At 42.3% G+C, this 12,163-nt stretch overlaps 1 protein-coding gene across 1 annotated transcript in view; it reads left to right on the plus strand.

Annotated features, from left to right (window-relative positions):
- The window catches only part of LOC135211329 (gastrula zinc finger protein XlCGF26.1-like), a 31,135-nt gene extending 20,788 nt beyond the window's left edge, over positions 1-10,347 (plus strand). Inside the window, exons 2-3 of the mRNA XM_064244645.1 lie at positions 6,056-7,582; positions 7,623-10,347. Of these exons, the coding sequence (XP_064100715.1) occupies positions 6,404-7,582; positions 7,623-8,315 (1,872 nt within the window). The 5' untranslated portion in view covers positions 6,056-6,403 and the 3' untranslated portion in view covers positions 8,316-10,347. The remainder of the gene's footprint in view (positions 1-6,055; positions 7,583-7,622) is intronic.
- The last annotated feature ends 1,816 nt before the right edge of the window (positions 10,348-12,163 follow it).

Consider the following 12,163-nt stretch of genomic DNA (forward strand, 5'->3'; position numbering starts at 1 on the left):
CAGAATTTCCGATTCAGAAAAACCTTGGAAAGAAGTGGAAGAAGGGACAGGAGACGAAGATCCAGATGCGCCCAAGGGAAGCCCTTGAGCGCTCAGCAAACCTACCTCAACCATCAACTCACCTTCCCCTACCGTCATAGGTTCCACGTTAAGGTCCAGGGTGGCAACGTCCTCCGTGATCTCCGGGGCTCCCCCCTCCGCCAAGGCCTGCGCCACTTGCAGTTGGATGGCAGCTATAGCCGGAGCTGCCGCAACAGGGTCAACGTAGCCGGTCAACTTGCCACCTGGGAAGATGTGGACAGCCATATTCATGTCTAAAATGTACGGCTGCCCCTTCGACACGTTCTTCCCAAAACCACCTACCCAGGCTTTCAGGGTAGCCGACGCGGCGCCCTTCACGGCGGTAGCCGGAAATAAAGGGTCATTGTAGTCCTTACAACGAAGCCCCGAAGATATATCATTAACACTTACGACTCTAAGTCACATATATACAATTTTACACAAAATTATCTGACAGTATATACCAAGAACAGAGACGATACCTACGCCGGTATATACTTACTCCGGTAGAAAACTGTTCCACTAGCTCGTAGCAAATGGAGCAGGCTTCATGGTGTCACACAATCAAGTCATTATGGCGGACAGCATAGGGAGCGTGGGTCCGGCAGACCTCATGACCGCAAGGGTCCTGCAGGACAGCGTTACATCCTGCCTCCTGACAGTTGGTAGCCTGTAAGTGAACAGATACATAAGTATCAGCAGATACTAACAGGACTACCCGTTAAGAGATATGAAGCTCCGCTGCATGCCGGAGTGAAATAATTTTTTTTTTTGTGGGGGGGGGGGGGGGGGGGGGGGAGGGGGGGGGGGGGGGGGGGGGGGGGGGGGGGGGGGGTGGGGGGGGGGGGGGGGGGGGGGGGGGCATAATCCTCTCCTGTAATCCGTGTGAGAGAGTCCGTAGGACTCAGTAAACTGGCTTGAAAAACTCCGGTACACCGGAGCGAAGATTTCCGCCAAACCAGATACCTGCTCATACACTATAGTACACCCGAGGGTGAGGGTACACACAGCGGAGAACGTGAGAAGATTATCCATAAAGTTAAACAAAATAAAACTAAAACAAACAAATAACTATGTATGCGGAGCCTAGCTCCGCTGTAGAACCCTTCCGCCAACTCACGGAGCACACGGATGGTGAGCGGGTGCTCCGCCGGAAAAACGAAAGAGACTACAACAATCATATACAGGGGAAGCATGTAAGGCCTACTCCGTTATCCCCCCCCAAAGAGCTGGCCAGCTATACATGTAACGATGGGGAGGGAATAGGAGATCTAACCATAGAACGCCGGAGAAGGCCCGACGCGAGCTGGCGGGGTGGCCAACCCGACCTGAACACACCGGGACCTCCCCGAAGCTCATAGAAAACGTGACCGGTCCAACACAGGACCCCCCCAAGTCCATGACTCCCGTATCCCCCTGGTAGGGAGGAAGAGGGGAGGGGTGCCCGGATGGTTGCCATAGCGACCGTGAGCGAGCAAGGACTAACCCTCCCTCCACGTGGGAGGAAGGAGAGGGGGGAGGGTGAACTGGGACCAGGGCGATCAGCCGGCCCGACGCGAGCGCAGGTGGACCACGAGGCAATAAATGCAACAAATCATAGCCTAGGCAAAACTGATCGCCCCTAACATGCAACCCAAAATAATTACATCGTAATAAAAAGAAAAGAAGGAAATCACGAGTGGGAGAAAAAGAAGGGACGTCCAGGAGAAGTAGGCTAGTCTCCCCGAAGGGGGACGTGCTAAGAACTCGGGAGCTGGCCTCTGCCGATACGTAAAACGGAGGGCGACGGCCAGGATGGCTGGACTAAAGAGCAATATAGCAATAAAATAAATAAAAAATAAAAGGGCCCACACGCCTAAACACCTAGACAAAGGAACATGCATGCATGAACACTAAGCTAAGGCACAGGCAAAGGATTTCCGAATAGTACGATGTAAAGCAATAGAAAGGAAGCAGAACCTTCCGTACCACGTTTAAAATATCTCATGATAAAGGCATATATACACAAGGAATAGTTACCACGGTATGGGAGACCGAAGTAGCTAACCAAAACACGAGGCGATCCAGGCGCCAGACCAGGGTGACTATTATTGGACCTAAAAAAACGGTTAAAACAGCTCCTGGCTGGCTAAAATTAGTGTATAACCTTTCGGGGTACTTAACTTAGCTGCGGCGATAGCTTGGAGTTCCATCTTGAAAGCAAAGTTAATCCAAAAGTGCACAAAAACACAGAGCAATGGCAGACACGTGCGTACGGAAGTTCGCTAACGAAAAGGATGTCCACGAGAGGCGCTGCGGTCGGCGTGGGAGGATGTGTAGTAGTAGTTGCTGGCGCCGGCCGTGTGTCAGCTCTCTCAGGGAGGGGGATTTTGATGAAGGAGAATTCTAAATGACAAGAGGTTCGTGGTAGTGGTCTCTCTCGCCCCAGCACCATACCGACACCCTCTTTTTATTTAGGGCGAGCGAGTCAGTTACTCTGACATCCCCCTATTTTTATTTTTCTCTGGTAATGTTAGTATCATTTACCTAGAAATAATGAACTTAAGGGATTATTTCACGAAGCGACACGAACTGAGCCCAGAAATGAAGTTTTCATAGAGGTACAGTTGACTCAATCTCAACCCATTCCCCACCTGTGAATACAGGGATCCACTTTATACAAACCAAAACCTTAAATCAAGCCAAAAGAAGTACTTGGTTAAGGCATGTGAGTGAGGGGAATTCCCTTACTCTTCCTAACCACTGGTTAACTCATTTCCAATGTGCAGTGAAAGATACTCCTTTATAAAAAGCTATGTATAGCTGGATCACATATAATTAAGCATTTGCTATGTACTGTACCCTTCCTGCTTTTACCCCACAAAATTCTTATGCTGGTCTCTTCCATTTTCTATTCCTGGCCTTTGATTTGTTAATAATATGTTCATAAGTACAGTGGTACCTCGAGATACGAAAGGCTCAACTTACGAAAAACTCAAGATACGAAAGCCAATACGAAAAATTAACGGCTCTACATACGAAAAGTTTTCAAGATACGAAAAGTTTCTGAAAGTCCCCCAAACCACCGATAACAATTTTGAAACTCGCGCGCCGCCATCTTAGTAGACTCGCCACCATCCTCCTGCTCTCCCATTGGTTCCTGATGCTAGTCACCGCCATGAGATCCTTCTCTCCTATTGGACAGCATCCCTCCCATCATGCATCTATGTACGTATACGTGGTGGCGTGCCTACCTCGTCCACTTCGTACCAGCATCGTTATCTTACGCACGCGGTATTCGTTCGGTCCAATGATTTTGTTTAGTAACGTAAATTCGTTAGTGATTTCGTTGCAGTATACATATTGTCGTGTTGTGCGAAAACTTTATTGTGTACTTATACGTAAATTACATACCAGATAACGTAGTCATGGGTCCCAAGAAAGTTGAAATTCACGGAAAGAAGCGCATGCTCTCTTTGGAGAAAAAGATGGAGATCATCAAGAAGTATGAAGCTGGTGTGCGATTGAGTGTGATCGCCAAGGAATACGGCCGTAATCCGTCGACAATAGGCACCATCCTTAAACAGAAGGATGCCATCAAAGCAGCTACACCGTCGAAGGGCATCACTATTTTGTCCAGCAAGAGGACCCACGTGCACAACGAGATGGAACGGCTGCTTCTTGTCTAGATAAAAAACGAAGAAATCGCTGGCGATACGCTAACGGAGACGGCAATCGCCCACAAGGCCAGCGCTATTTTCGGCGATTTGATTGCGCAGGCGGAAGACGACAGAGGAGAAGGGACTTCAACGCAAACCCCAGAGTTCAAGGCTTTGCATGGCTGGCTCGAGAAATTTCTTAAACGAACTGGCATCCATTCGGTGGTGCATCATGGGGAGGCTGCCAGCTCGGACACGAAAGCGGCTGAAGCATTTAAGAAGACTTTCGACGAGATGATGACCAAGGAAGCCTACAGTTCTCAGCAGGTTTTCAACTGTGATGAGACTGGCCTTTTTTGGAAAAAAAAATGCCTCGTCGGACGTACATCACGGAGGAAGAGAAGAAGCTACTCGGGCATAAGCCTATGAAAGACAGGCTTACGCTCACACTTTGTTCGAACGCCAGTGGGGATTGCAAGGTGAAGCCCCTACTGGTGTATCATTCCGAGACTCCTCGAGCCTTCAAGGCCCACAAAGTGCTTAAGGAGAAGCTTCCAGTGATGTGGAGGGCTAATGCAAAAGCCTGGGTAACGAGGCTTTTGTTCACCAAGTGGGTAAATCTGTGTTTCGGCCCGACAGTGAAGAAATTTTTGGAAGAGAAGCGCCTCCCCCTTAAATGTCTGCTGGTGTTGGACAATGCCCTGCCCCACCCCACCCTCCTGGCCTCGAGGAAGATATCCTAGCGGAGTATTCCTTCGTCAAGATTCTTTTTCTTCCGCCCAACACCACCCCTCTCCTCCAGCCCATGGACCAGCAAGTGATAGCGAACTTTAAGAAGCTGTACACGAAACATCTTTTCAAGAGATGTTTCAACATCACCAATACCACAAACCTCACCTTGCGTCAATTTTGGAAGGAACATTTCGACATCGTCATTTGTATCCGACTCATTGACCAAGCTTGGCAGGAGGTTTCGAGGTGAACCTTGAATTCCTTGTGGAGGAAACTCTGGCCTGATGCTGTATCTGGCCGAGACTTTGAGGGATTCGACGTGGGCGAAGCTGGTGCTGCAGAGTCCGAAACAGTTGGCGATCCCGAAACTTGACGAGATCGTTGCACTCGGCAAGTCCATAGGGCTGGTCGTCGATGAGGACGATATCAGCGACCTTCTCGAGGAGCACCAAGAGGAGCTTATGACAGATGACCTGAAGGAGTTGGAGGCCATGCAACATAACGTCGTTCAAGAGGAGTTCTCTAGCAGCGGCGAGGAAGAGGAGGAGGACCCTACGACAACGGCAGAAATTAAGGATGTCCTAGCCGCTTTTCATAAAGTGCAATTGTTTATCGAAAAAAGACACCCCGAAAAGGCTCACACAGGTCGTATGCTTGCTCAGTTCGATGACGTTTGCCTGAGTCATTTCAGGAACATTGTGAAAATTAGGCAGAAGCAATCTTCCTTGGATCGTTATTTTTTAAAGAGGCCTTTAGCATTAGCAGGAGTAAGCAAAAAGGAAGAACAAAGTGATAAAAAACAGAAAGTTGAAAGCAAAAAGGAAGAACCAAGTGATAAACAGAACGTTGTAAGTGGTGATGAAGTTGAAATTTTTTTTTTTAATTTTAGTTTCTTGTAAAGTTAAGTGTTACAATTTTGTTAATGTGTTTCGTAAATTTTAGTTTATGTATGTTTTCCTTACATTTTTTTATGTGTTTTCGTAAAGTTAAGTGTACGTACGTATCTGCCATTTGTCCTCCTCCTCCTCTGCCGCCACTTTCGGATATAGCCTCACTCGAAAGGTAAGCTTCCACATTTTACGTACAGTATTTCTTGTATACCATGTACACTAATACACTTTATTTACAGGTTATTTTGCAATTTGTTATTAATTTAGGTATTAAATGGTCCAAATTGTTGTAGTATTTCATTGTTTATAGGTCAATTTAGCTTTATTATGAAATTTACTGGGGTGTTTTTGGAGGGCTTGGAACGGATTAGCCATTTTACATGTAAAATGTGGTCCAAGATACGAAAACCTCATGATACGAAGGGTGCCTCAGAACGGATTAATTTTGTATCTCGAGGTACTACTGTATTACTGTAATGCTAAGCTAAGAATGTTAACAGATGTGAGGTGGTGGGTGTCAATCTATTGTTGCATTGTTGCCTCAGGAATGTTTTGATGTTGTGTCTGGACAACGTTTGGTTAGATTGTACTCTTGTTTGGATAGAACTTTCGAATGAATGCTTTGTAAATTGGCCTGAGACCTTTATTGGAACCTGAATTGAATTTTATTTATATTTTGCTTCTTCAGTTCTGGCATTATGTTTCTTAACTCTGCGTTGCATTCTTTGATTTCAGATTCTCCCTCAGAAGAACCTTCCTTCCTTCGTCAGTTTTGATTAGCATCAGGATTTTGGGAATGCATGTTGTTTAATGGTTCTATACATGGAACATTACCAATAACAACTCTTAAAGTATATGAGACAACAGTGAATTACTGTATGCGTATTTAAAGAATTTAAAAGAGTAAAATCTGATTTTAATATTAGATTCATACATCAGCAGTGAAATCTGCTTGTAGTCCTTCAAGATATTGTATTTAATTTATAACAGATTTATTTGGTAATTATTTTTAAACAATTTTGTGTTTAGAGTTGTGAATTGAACGCATTTCCATTACAGAACAGGACAGGACAAAAGGCTAAAATGAATCCAGAGTATTCTTTAGAATTTCCTTTGAAAAGTGAAACTGAAGGTGCATTATCACTACCTTCCATAAATCAAGAAACCAGCAACTTGGCTGCCTTTAGTGAAACCAGTGATGGTGACTTTTGGTCTTTGGATCCATTGATGGACATCAAAATAGAGCCAGAGGAATTCTGTGAGTCTAATGAAGATGAATATTCATGTGAAATTAATTCGATAGTGAATGAAAAACATCCACAAACTTGCAAAAAGGAAGTAAAACAAGAAAGAAGGTTTAGTGACAATGGAGAGGAGCCTTTCAGATCCACTGACTGTGAAAAAGCATTTTACAAGAAAATTAATCTTACAAGTGATATCACAAATCCTACCAGAGAGAAAACATTCATATGCAGTGACTGTGGGAATACATTTTCCTTGAAACGTAATCTTATAGTTCATATGAGAATCCACACTGTAGAGAAGCCATTCATCTGCAAGGAATGTGGGAAAGCATTTTCCCAGAAACCATATCTTACACTTCATATGAGATTGCATACTGGAGAGAAGCCATTTGTATGCAAGGAATGTGGGAAAGCATTTCCCCAGAAATCAGCTCTTAACCTTCATATGAGAATCCACACTGGACAGAAGCCATTCATGTGCAAAGAATGTGGGAAAGCATTTTCCCAGAAATCAACTCTTACACTTCATATGAGAATCCACACTGGAGAAAAGCCGTTCATGTGCAGAGAATGTGGGAAAGCATTTTCTCAGAAATCAAATCTTACACTTCATATGAGGTTGCATACAGGAGAGAAGCCATTTGTGTGCAAGGAATGTGGGAAAGCATTTTCCCAGAAAACAGTTCTTAGAGATCATATGAGATTGCATACTGGAGAGAAGCCATTTGTGTGCAAAGAATGTGGGCAAACATTTTCCAACAAACCACATCTTACATATCATATGAGACTGCATACTGGAGAAAAGTCATTCATGTGCAAAGAATGTGGGAAAGCATTTTCCCAGAAATCAACTCTTAACCTTCATATGAGAATCCACACTGGACAGAAGCCACATATGTGCAAGGAATGTGGGAAAGCATTTTCCCAGAAATCAAAAATGACATTTCATATGAGATTGCACACTGGAGAGAAGCCCTTTGTGTGCAAGGAATGTGGGAAAGCATTTCCAAAGGAAACAGCAAGTTCTTAAACATCAATAAAGAAATGCACACTTGGAGAGAAAGCCACATATATGCAAGGAGTGTGGGAAAGCATTTTCCCAGAAAACAAATCTTAGAGATCATATGAGATTGCACACTGGAGAGACGCCATTCATGTGCAAGGATTGTGGGAAAGCATTTTCTTACAAGTCAAGTCTTACATCTCATATGACATTGCATACTGGAAAGAAACCATATATGTGCAAGGATTGCGGGAAAGCATTTTCCCGGAAACCAAATCTTACACGTCATATGAGGTTGCATACTGGAGAGAAGCCCTTTGTGTGCAAGGAATGTGGGAAAGCATTTCCAAAGAAAGCAAGTCTTAAACATCATATGAAATTGCACACTGGAGAGAAGCCACATATGTGCAAGGAGTGTGGGAAAGCATTTTCCCAGAAAACAAATCTTAGAGATCATATGAGATTGCACACTGGAGAGATGCCATTCATGTGCAAGGATTGTGGGAAAGCATTTTCTCACAAGTCAAGTCTTACATTTCATATGACATTGCATACTGGAAAGAAACCATATATGTGCAAGGATTGCGGGAAAGCATTTTCCCAGAAACCAAATCTTACACGTCATATGACGTTGCATACTGGAGAGAAGCCATTTGTGTGCAAGGAGTGTGGGAAAGCATTTTCCCAGAAACCAAATCTTACACGTCATATGAGGTTGCATACTGGAGAGGAAAAAGAAACAACATGATAAATTAAACCAGTTAAGGCAGAGATCTCTCAAATGACCAACTATATGAGAGATCCAAATCACTCACAAAATTTGTCCAAGAAAATAAGGAAAATGAAAAAATACAGAAAGGGGGATGAACAAATGAGTGGAAAACTGGCAGAACACCAAGCCAATACAAAGGCCCTAGCTTCACAAATAGGAAACAACAACAGAAGATAGAAGTAAAACAGATAAATAGGCATTTTGGCAAAATTCCAGAGATAGTGTATAGAAAGATGTCAAAAGAAACAGTGGAGGTACAAACACCAACGAGCAAGGAAGACCTAGAGAAATTTTGGAAGCCACTGTTTGAAGACCCTAGACAAACCAAGAGAATTCATGGATTGACACCATTAGGCAGAACAGCCAGAAACAGCAAATGCCACCAATAAGGTTCACCATTGAAAAAGTAACAAAGAAAATAAAAGAATATAATAATTTCAAGATAACAGTAACAGCAAGATCCCAAATTTCAGGCTAGAAAAGATCACATCACTACATCATACTTATGCACAAGCCCTTCTCAAGAGTGGCTCACAACAAGGAATACCAACCTTCTCCCTAAAAGCTCCGAGACTGAGCTTCCTAACAAATATAGCCCCATCTGCTGCCTACCAACAACCTACAAATGGCTCACAGGAGTCGTAGCAGATGAGATTTGTGAACACCTAGAGATCAAGGCAAATATATGGAAAAAGAACGAAAGAGATGCACAAGAAACAAACTAGGCACTAAAGATCAACTGCTAATAAACAAAGCAATATTAGAAGATTGTAAGAAAAGACAAAGGAATCTTAATATGGCTTGGATAGATTACAAGAAGGCATTTGACAGCGTGCTGCACGCCTGGATACTCAAATGTTTGGAACTATATAATACCAATGAGTAAATAAGATCTTTCCTGGCAGCACAGATGAATAAGTGGAAGACCACTCTCTGTCTAAAACACTCTGAGGGCCAGACATAACGATCCAAAGAGGAATATTCCAGGGTGACAGCCTCTCACCACTTCTATTCTGCTTGACCATAGATCATCTTAGTAAAATCTTGAACAACATTAACACTGGCTATGACCTAAGCAGAACAGAGAATAAAAGAGTGAACCACCTGCTCTTCATGGATGACCTGAAGTTGTTTTCAGACTCAGAAGAAAAATTTGAAGAACAAGTTAAGACAGTCCACCAATTCTCAAATGACATCTGCATGGAATTTGGGTTGGACAATTATGCCAAGAGTACACTAAAGAGAAGGAAGAAAGTAACATTAGAAGGCATAAAGGTAGAGGAAGGCATATTTGTTGAAGACCAGGTGGAGGAGTCTTCATATAGGTACATACTTTGGAATAGAAGAAAACACTGGTATAGAACACAAGGAGAATCTGGAGGAGGGTCTCACTGAAAATGCAGATGAAGGCTCTTCATTTGCAGTCTTTATTAGTCAAGGCAGAGCCAAAGCATTTTGGCCAGAGTGAATTTAATGCAAAATGGTTGTGTAAAATAAATGACTTTTAGTTTTTTCTTACAATTGTTCTCAGTGAACACTGTACAGTGCTAGGTTAAGAAACTTTCCTTTGCCTTCTCCACTTTTCTCATTCCTGTGTATTTTTTGTATGATTTCCAAAAAAAGAATTAGTATTGTCTTTGGCTGACATGGTTTTCTTCCTTTTGTTATTTAGCATTGTTACATATGCACTTGTATATGTAATTGTAAGCTTGAATATTTCCATGAAATGTTATTCTTAGTGGAAATAGAAAGGATTGATATCTTCATTAAACTTCAATGAAATTCAGGTGCAGTTTTATTTGACTAATGCCTTGTATTAGCTCACTGAATACTACAGTGGACTATGTAGTATTTTGTTTTAGGTTAACCAGTCTGAAGTGTTGAGACTAGACTAGTTATGTAAATGACTAAAGTAATGTGTTATTCTAATTAGATTAAACCTCTTTATTTTATTTCTTGTTTAAACTTTGAAATTATTGATAAATAATAAAAATTGTTTATAAATTAATAGTTTTTCATTTGACCCCGTTAAAACTTAAATAATATCAGAATAATATTTTACACTGCCAAAAGTGAATAAATGCACCATGATGTAGTCTGAATGCACAGAGTATCAGGTCCCAGTGCACCTCTTCCCAATTGAAGTGCATCTTTCCTTACTGTCCCAATGCACTAACTTCATTCACATAACAGCTGCCTTTTGGTCGAACTGTATAGATGACTACATTATTCACATTCCAGGATTATTTTCTTTGATAAAGTGAATCAGTTTAAAAAGTCTGACTAAAAACAGAATATTACAAAACCAACAAACACATCCTGCTATGAGGGAGAAGTTTTAAACTTGACTACCTTACTAGCAGTTAACCTGTGAAAGAAATGACTGTGCTAACTACTCCAACTTGATTTTGTGATGGGTTACGTCTCTTCCTTCATTTGAAAATGCCCAGAAGTCTGGCAACCGATCACGCAGTCTCTGTACTACGATCAGTTCATCAGACAGACTTCTTTTACCTGAAGATCTCTCGAAGACTGAGTTTATCTTGATTTTTGCATGGTTTCTGCATTATGAAGTGTGGGGAAAAATATCTAAACTATTATCATGACACTTGGGTTGAGGAGGAAGTTACCAACACCTAGTTCAAGTACCTACTATTATCCCAAATAGTTGAAGGTATGAGTGAAGGCATATTGACAGCAGACTTGATATGCAGTAATAAGCCACAAATAATTTAGACCTCTGGAGACCTGATCCGGATCTCTAGATGAAACTAAGTCGTATCTTGTTAGAAATATTAAGTTCATGGGGTTATTACACTTATAACATTTAATTGCTACTTGTTATCCCTTGTCATACGGGTGACAAAGGCAACCCTTGTCATTTTGTTTAAGAACTGCAGTAATGAATGAACATTTTAGGTGGTAAATAAGGGATTTTGACAAAGGAAAAATCTATTTCTGGGCAAGGACCCGTGTCGCCCAGTGAAATGTCCCTTTAGCACTCATTTCTAAGGTAAATATTGCTAACATTACCAGAGAAAAAGCTAAAATGGAATGTCAGCGTATTCTGACTCGCTCACCTTATAAAAAAGGTGTCGGTATGGTTTCTGGGGCGAGTGAAACCACTACCACGGGTCTCTTACCATTTAGATCCATCCTTCTACAAAATCCCCCTACCTGAGAGGGCCGATGCAAGGCCCGCACCCAGCTACTACTACTACTAGCGCTCCCGACGCCATCACGAGCGCCTGTAGCGGTCATCCTTGGAGTTAGACTGTCAAGCTTGGGCCCAAGGGTGGGTGTAAAGAAGGGTGGGATTTCACTGGGCGACACGGGCCCTTGCCCAGAAATAGATTTTTCCTTAGTCAAAATCCCTTTTCTGGGCTCAGCCCGTGTCGCTTCGTGAAATAGTACCAGAGAAATGGCCACAAGCTTGAAAGAGGATATAACATGAGTAAGGAAAGAATAAAAAACAATTGATATTAAAGTACTATAATCTAAAAAACTTATGACTACAAAGATTATAATACATACTTAAGATTACTTATGATAACTTATATTAATCTTAAAACTAGACACAATTTAACAGATTATTTACAGGTGTGAGTAATCCTAGCATGAAAATAAGGAAAACATCACAATAAGTGCCCTTTTTGGTAACTAAGGCATTAAAAGGGAGTACATGGTGGCAGAATTGCAGGAAGGATGTCAGTGAGGCAGGTAGAAAGGAGATCTGGATCTAATTTACTAAACTACTTAAGCAGTGTCAGGGGAAACTGTGTTTCCCGCTGCCACTGCTGGGAATTTAAGAGCTTCTAAGGACT

Source organism: Macrobrachium nipponense, chromosome 4 (genome assembly GCF_015104395.2).
Source record: "Macrobrachium nipponense isolate FS-2020 chromosome 4, ASM1510439v2, whole genome shotgun sequence".
Taxonomy (NCBI): domain Eukaryota; kingdom Metazoa; phylum Arthropoda; class Malacostraca; order Decapoda; family Palaemonidae; genus Macrobrachium; species Macrobrachium nipponense.